Source organism: Colobus angolensis, unplaced genomic scaffold (genome assembly GCF_000951035.1).
Source record: "Colobus angolensis palliatus isolate OR3802 unplaced genomic scaffold, Cang.pa_1.0 Scaffold278, whole genome shotgun sequence".
In the NCBI taxonomy this organism is placed as follows: domain Eukaryota; kingdom Metazoa; phylum Chordata; class Mammalia; order Primates; family Cercopithecidae; genus Colobus; species Colobus angolensis.
In genome coordinates, this window is record NW_012116021.1 from 744,071 (window position 1) to 752,203 (window position 8,133).

Below are 8,133 nucleotides of genomic sequence, written 5' to 3' on the forward strand. Positions count from 1 at the left end.
TGAGATATATATTTTTTCTTTTTTTTTTGTTTTTTTTTACTGTTCTAAAGATACTCTGGCAGAAATGTATGTTCCTGAGGCTACATCTTTTCACACATCCACAATCATTTTATTATAAATTCCAGAGCTGGAAACGCTGAGTCTAATGTTAAATGTATATATATATAGTTTTTTTTTTGGAGACGGAGTCTCCCTCTGTCGCCCAGGCTGAAGTGCAGTGGCGCAATCTCGGCTCACTGCAACCTCCACCTTCTGGGTTCAAGCCATTCTCCTGCCTCAGTCCTGGGACTAAGTATCGGGGTATCTGAGTCCCAAGTGTCTGGGACTACAGGCGCGCGCCACCACACCCGGCTAATTTTTGTAATTTAGTAGAGGCGGGGTTTCACCATGTTGGCCAGGCTGGTCTCGAACTGCTGACCTCAAGTGAGCCACCCGCCTCAGCCTCCCAAAGTGCTGGGATTACAGGCGTGAGCCACCGGGCCCGGACTGTTATATATTTTAAAGGCTTCTGATCCATATTGCCAAACAGTCCTCTGGATCGATTTGCAGCTGTATCCGCTGCTCCATCTGCAGTATACGAACGTGCTCCACTTTACCCACACTGGGTCATTAAAAGAACAAACAAAAATAAGAACTTGATTGATTTGGGATTTTAAATGGAAATGCACTAAAAATTCTTTAATTCTACCATTCACCGTCTACCATGGAGGAACAGCCCATCTGCACGGAGCGACAGCCACGTAATTCCCTGTAGCATTGTAATACTAAAAAATAAAAATGAACGAAACGTTCCTTAACCGAGGAACGGCCGAATGACCAGCGTCTCCACTCCGCGGAACGTTCTGCGAGCGCTAAAGGGAAGGCGGGAGTACATGTTTTGGAGCGGACGGTGATAAAGGCAAGCTCGCGCCGCCTCTCCGTGTTGGCAACCCGGCTGGTGGTCAAGTTCCGGCTTCTGGGGCCACCCGTAGGTCTTGGCGAGGGACATAGATCCGGATTCGCATCCTGACCGGCCAACCGACGCTGGTCGAGGTGACCACGCTCCTGGGCATCCGCACCTGCAGTCCGCAGGGGACCCCGCCGCCTTCTCCAGGGCGTCAGAGAGGACGGACCCTTGGGTTCTAAAGCTCCTGGGTGCCGGGGCCAAGTTTCCGAGTGCCGCTTTCAGCAGCGCACCAACCGGAAGTGGCCGTGTTGTGGCGGAAGGAGGCGATTTCTGGGAGTAGCGGGTGCTGAGAGAATCGTTGCCGGCAAAGATGATTCAGGCGATTCTGGTTTTCAACAACCATGGAAAGCCGCGGCTAGTCCGCTTCTACCAGCGTTTCGTGAGTGCGGCCCGGCTTCACCACGCCCGTTGAGGGTGCCCACTATCTCTTCCCTCCTCTTTGGCCTCTCGGCGCCCGGGGACACCGCTCCTTGGTCACCTGGGGCTCCTGCACCGTGCATGACCCTCACCCTTCTTAAGCACTTAACCTGGGCGCAGGCCGGTGCCAGGCATTCTGTCTCCCGCCCTACTGCCCCCGCTCTTTCTGACCCTTTTCTGGATCCCTGCATTTCTGTGCCATTTTGTGACATTTTCCCTTGGGTCTCTGGGAACGAGATAGAAGCGACAGTGGGGAGTATGCCTCGTTGAGAACTTGAATGATTGAAGTCACGTTCTGTTATCGTTTTGGTTGTTGACCACAGTTTCATGAGGAAGAAATATTAAGTTTCTGAAAGTTTTTGTTATAGCCAAAGGGTCTGGAAAAGTTCTTTATTTGAAATTATTTTGCTTCGGCCGGGCGCGGTGGCTCAAGCCTGTAATCCCAGCACTTTGGGAGGCCAAGATGGGCGGATCACGAGGTCAGGAGATCGAGACCATCCTGGCTAACATAGTGAAACCCCGTTTCTACTAAAAAATACAAAAAAAAAAACTAGCCGGGCGAGGTGGCAGGCGCCTGTAGTCCCAGCTACTCGGGAGGCTGAGGCAGGAGAATGGCGTAAACCCGGGAGGCGGAGCTTGCAGTGAGCTGAGATCCGGCCACTGCACTCCGGCTCCGGCTCGGGCGACACAGAGCAAGACTCTGTCTCAAAAAAAAAAAAAAAAAGAAATTATTTTGCTTCAGTGTTGGCTGGGACTTTCCAGAGACTAGATACCCTTCACTCTGTAGGGTTGAAGAAAATCATTTTAAAAGTGGAAACATGATGAGAAATTATAAATGCTGCTGCATAAGGGCTCAATAAGTGATTACGTAAAATTGAATTTTCCCAACACGTTCCTTTGCAAACACATAAACATCAATATTTGCTTCTTGTCTTCCAATATTTTATTTCTTCATGGCGGGGTTTCAGAATGTTACATAATTGGGGTACTGGTGAAAGTGAAGAGGGGGAAGAGTCAGAAAACGTATTCAGGCTTCAGCTCCACCTTTTCTACTGTTGCGTCTATTGACAAGTTAATAAACCCTTTTCAGACTTTTATTCTGTCTTTTGTCAATTAGAAATGAAAAACTAATTTTACTCCTTCATAAGATTTTTAAAGCTAGATTACCTTTAATTAAGTAGATTACATCGAGGTAAAAATATGAGTATTCAACATAACTATTTGTATTTGCATTTGTGTGTATACAGATTTCCCCCCTAGTTTTTTTCTAACAGGGTTATTGAGATAAAACTAACATGCCATACTGTTTACTTATTTATTTTATGTTACTTACTTATAGAGATGGGGTCTTTCTAAGTTGCCCAGGCTGGTCTTGAACTCCTGGGCTCAAGCAATCCACCGGACTCAGCCTCCCAAAGTGCTGGGATTACAAGCGTGAGCCACTGTGTCCGGCCCCAGTTTACCTATTTAAAGGGGACACTTCAGTGTTTTTTATCATGTTCACCGAAGCTGCACAACTATCACCACAATCAATTTTAGATAATTTTCATCACCCCAAAAAGAAACCTCTGCCCATTAGCACTCATTGCCTATTTCTCCATGACTGTCCCAGCCCTAGAGAGTCTCTTTCCCTCTAAATTCGCCTGTTCTAGAATGGCAGATGGAATTTGCCTACTTCAGAGTGGCAGATGGAATTTGCCTACTCCAGAGTGGCAAATGGAATTTGCCTATTCCGTTGCATATAAATGAAATCATAAATAAGTGGGTTTTTTTGTGTCTGCCATGTTTCATGTAGTATAATGTTTTCAAGGTTCATCCATGTTGTAGCATGTATCTGATCTTCATTTCTTTTATTGCTGAATAATATTGCATTATATGGGTATGCCATATTTTGATTGTTTATAAGCTGATATTTCTGCTTTTTGGCTCTTCTAACTAATGCTGCTATGAACATTTTTGTGCAAGTTTTTATGTGGACTTATGACTTCGTTTCTCTTGGTTATATACCTAGGAGTAGAATTGCTGGATCATATAGTAACTATGGTGAACATTTTGAGAAACTGCAAACTATTTGACAAACTTTCCAAGTGGCTGCACCATTTTACATTTCCATCAGCAATGTATAAGGATTCCAGTTTCTTCACATCCCTGCCATTCGTTATTTATTTATTTATTTTTTGATTAAAGACATTTTAGTGGGTGTAAAGTGGTATTTCATTGTGGCTTTTTTTTTTTTTTACCCCGAGACTGAGTCTCTCTCTGTCTCCCAGGCTGCAGTGGCATGATCTTGGCTCACTGCAACCTCTGCCTTCCGGGCTCAAGTTATTCTCCTGCCTCGGCCTCCTGAGTAGCTGGGATTACAGGTGCCCGCCACCATGCCTGGCTAATTTTTGTATTTTTAGTAGAGATGGGGTTTTGCTATTTTGGCCAGGCTGGTCTCGAACTGCTGACCGCAAGTAATCTGCCCGTCTTGGCCTCCCAAAGTGCTGGGATTACAGGTGTGAGCCACCGCACCTGGCTCATTGTGGTTTTGATTTCAATTTCCAAAATGACTAATGATGTTGAGCATCTTTTCATGTGCTTATTGACCATTCATGGATCTTTGGAGATCATATAATTTTTATAAGACCTCATGAGCTCATAGATGAAAGTACCTTGAAAACTACAGAGTACTAAAATGATGTGAGGAGTTATTAAAATCACTGAGGCATGTAAGCAATTGGTAGTTTACCTTTTTACTGAACTAGAAATTAGGTAGTCTCATCATTTCATACCATTTCCCACTGCTGCCGCTTCCCCCAGAGTCAGATAAAAGGCTTTAGTTAAAAAGATGTATTTTCAGTTTTAAAAAGTGCTGATGTTTAGCATGTTTCGTATTTTGCAGTACATAGACTTAGTTCCTTACAGCATCCTGTCATCTGTGAGCTTTGTTCTTTAAATGGAAATGAGGAAAACAGTGATTGATTTACTCAAATTTGTAGTGACCAATGATTAGCAAGTTTTCATTCATTCAGTAAATACTGTGAGCCATTCCATACCCATGTGAGTCAAAGTAATTTCCCCACAATTACGTTTTCCCTGTTTTTTTCCCCTCTCTGTTTCTTTTAAATAACTAACCCTTTCAAAGCTAAATTCAGGGCTGTAGAAAAAAAGGGATTAAAATTACTTGAACCTATTTTCTAACTCCTGGGGCAAGTCCAATTTAAGATTTTCTTATGCTTTGTTACTCAAAGTTTGGTCCCCAGACCAGCAGAAATGGTATTGCCTGGGTGCTTACTAGACTTGCATCTCAGGATTTAACCTATACCTACTAAATCCGAATTTGTATTTTAACAACATTCACAGCTAATTCATTGCAAATTAAGATTTGAGAAGCAATGGTCTAGAGCTTTAAATTATTTTCTGTCTTAATTGCTAGTTTCTGCCTCTCGTTACCCTTTTTAACCATACTTCTTCTGAAACTCATATGCATAATTAGAAATCAAAGGTGAGTTATCAAAGTGATTTCATCAGAGTTGAGCTTTCTTATGCACGTAGTAAGTGAAAAAATAAGGCCAGACATGGTGGCTCATGCCTGTAACTCTAGCACTTTGGGAGGCCAAGGCATGTGGATCACTATGAGGTCAGGAGTTCAAGATCAGCCTGATCAACATGGTGAAACCCCATCTCTACTATAAATACAAAAATTAGTGGGGCATGGTGGCACATGCCTGTAATCTCAGCCACTGGGCAGGCTGAGGCAGGAGAATCGCTTAAACCCAGGGTTGGAGGTTGCAATGAGCTGTAATCGCACCACTGCCTGGGCAACAGAACAAGACTCTATCTAAAAAAATAATAATAAAACATTTTATTTGTAGCTCTCTGATCAAAATTTTAATCTGTGATCTATTTTTCTCAATAATACTTTGTTGATGAGTAACACAGCATCTTATATGTAGTATCTATATTACCAGTACAAAAGATGGCAGCTGTATTTGCCAATACAACTTTTTAAAACATTTACGTGATTACTTCTTGACCTTCTTTTTTTTTTTTTTTTTTTGAGATGGAGTCTCACTCTGTTGCTCAGGCTGGAGTGCAGTGGCATGATCTCAGCTCACTGTAACCTCTGTTTCCTGGGTTCAAGCAATTCTCCCGCCTCAGCCTCCCAAGTAGCTGAGATTACAGGCATGTGCCACCACGCCCAGCTAATTTTGTATTTTTAGTAGAGATGGGGTTTCTCCATGTTGGTCAGGCTGGTCTCGAACTCCTGACCTTGTAATCCGCTCCCCTCGGCCTCCCAAAGTGCTGGGATTTCAGGCGTGAGCCACTCTACCTGGCCCACATCTTGACCTTCTTAAAATGTTTGACCTGTTGAGATTTATGATATACTTGTCACAGATGTTTTCCAGGGGAAGACAAGATATTTCAGAATCAGGCCTTCTAGTTATTCTCTGACTTTGTATGAGAGTTTATCAATGTTCCTTTTCTTGTTTAAATATCAGCTTACCTATAGGACAGTAATGGTTAGTGACTTAGATATTTAGGTAAATATACCCTATCTTAATTCCTGTATCAGAGCCTTGTCACCCATTTTTCATAGATTCACTCTTATTTTTTCTCATCATTTTTATCATTTCTAGAAACAAGTACTAAATGTTTAGATGTTCCCAGCTTAGAAACACTTCTTCCCTTGTCCATCCCCATGGATGGGATGTAGTTTTTCAGGCCTGCCCACTGATTCACTTATCTTTTTTGTTCCATAGCCAGAAGAAATTCAACAGCAGATTGTTCGAGAGACTTTCCATCTAGTCCTTAAGCGGGATGACAACATCTGTAACTTCTTGGAGGGTGGAAGGTAAACTGTCAGCTTCATTTTTCTCCCCATATATCCACTTGTGAGTGCCCTTCATTATTGCATCTTCTGGCAGTACTCAAGTGTCAGGTGGCTACTTGATGCAACTTTAACTGGTCTCACCATGATCTGCTCAGGGAGAGACACAATTCTTTCTGGGGGCGCAGTTCAATTACTGTGCTTCTGATATCACTCATTTAGATGATTGGTCCCCTGGAGGATAGGCAGGAGAAAAGGTGAGGTAAGGTGGCTTTAGGTACCTCTGCCAAACTTGGTTGCCATTCACCTAGTAAGAATGGCCTGCTTCTAGCATCTGGCCTTCTCCTTTCCAGTGGGCCCTTTCTCATTCTCTGGCACAAGGTGCCTTTTTGATGTGTTTAATTAAGCTGTGGGCATTTAAATGTTTCCCATCTTCTGCAGTTTGATTGGTGGCTCTGACTACAAACTGATCTACCGACACTATGCTACCCTCTACTTTGTATTTTGTGTGGATTCGTCAGAGAGTGAACTTGGAATCTTGGACCTCATCCAGGTATGTGTAGTCAGCTAATGATGGCAGCAACTTTAGAGTGTTTCCACGGGATTTTTGAGTAACCTTGTGTCCATCTCCTTATTGATACTGGTAAAAGTTGCCAGACGTCCACCAGATGGTGCTCTGGGAGAGCTCCTGAGAAACCCTCAGCACTTGTAGATTTATTGGTTTCTATCTAGCCCTTGTACTGCCCTTGGTTTTCGTTTACAAACGTATACTTTTGGCCGGACATGGTGGCCCACAATCTGCTCTCAGATTGTTTTTATTACCTTCATGAAAACTGAGATGTGTAGGGACCCTAGTTTGGGAACTATTCATTTAGCATAATTTCATCATTTTATATGTGAGATTCTAGATGAGCGTCTTTTAAGTACTTGAATAAGCCCATAGGTAGAAAACACTCAAATAGATGCTACATTGAAAACTTAAGTAACAATTGTGGAAAAGAAAATTCTATAGCTATAAAATGTAAACTTTAAATGCTTACAACAACAGGCCAGGTATGGTAGCTCATGCCTATAATCCCAGCACTTTGGGAGACCAAGGCGGGTGGATCACTTGAGGTCAGGAGTTTGAGACCAACCTGGCCAATACGGTGAAATCCCATCTCTACTAAAAATACAAAAATTATCCAGACATGGTGGTATGCACCTGTAGTCCCAGCTACTCAGGTGGCTGAAGCAGGAGAATCGTTTGAACCTGGGATGTGGAGGTTGCAGTGAGCCGAGATCGTGCCACTGTACTCCAGCCTGGGCAACAGAGTGAGACTCCGTCTCAAAAAAACAATAAATTAAAAATAAATAGGCCGGGCACGGTGGCTCACGCCTGTAATCCCAGCACTTTGGGAGGCCGAGGCGGTCAGATCATGAGGTCAGGAGATTGAGACCATCCTGGCTAATACGGTGAAACCCCGTCTCTATTGAAAATACCAAAAATTAGCCAGGCATCGTGGCAGGCGCCTGTAGTCCCAGCTTCGGGAGGCTGAGGCAGGAGAATGGCGTGAACCTGGAAGGTGGAGCTTGCAGTGAGCTGAGATCGCGCCACTGCACTCCAGCCTGGGCTACAGAGTGACACTCCATCTCAAAATAAATAAATAAGTAAATAATAAATAAATAAATAAATAAATGCTTACAACAAAATTTGTTAAGATAAAAGTTTAAAAGCTAAATATATCTTGAAACAAATAAATTGAAATTTTGAATATATAGTTTTGTAAGATAATTAAAAATTTCATACATTGTATTCACTTATACATAAAAGTATAAATAAAGATGAACCCATCTAAAACAGATGCATCTTGGAGATAATTTTTTTTTTTTGAGACGGAGTCTCGCTCTGTCGCCCAGGCTGGAGTACAGTGGCGGGATCTCCGCTCACTGCAAGCTCCGCCTCCCGGGTTCACGC

General features: G+C 43.1%; 1 protein-coding gene across 2 annotated transcripts in view; it reads left to right on the forward strand.

Moving 5' to 3' along the window:
- Positions 1-8,133, forward strand: part of AP3S2 (adaptor-related protein complex 3, sigma 2 subunit) — a 90,234-nt gene that overhangs the window by 18,484 nt on the left and 63,617 nt on the right. The window contains exons 1-3 of one of the 2 annotated variants that reach the window (XM_011948301.1): positions 309-1,325; positions 6,109-6,200; positions 6,618-6,729. In XM_011948301.1, coding sequence (XP_011803691.1) covers positions 1,257-1,325; positions 6,109-6,200; positions 6,618-6,729 — 273 coding nt within the window. In that variant the 5' untranslated portion in view covers positions 309-1,256. Of the gene's footprint in view, positions 1-308; positions 1,326-6,108; positions 6,201-6,617; positions 6,730-8,133 lie in introns of those variants that run through there. The other variant, XM_011948299.1, reaches the window with a different exon arrangement.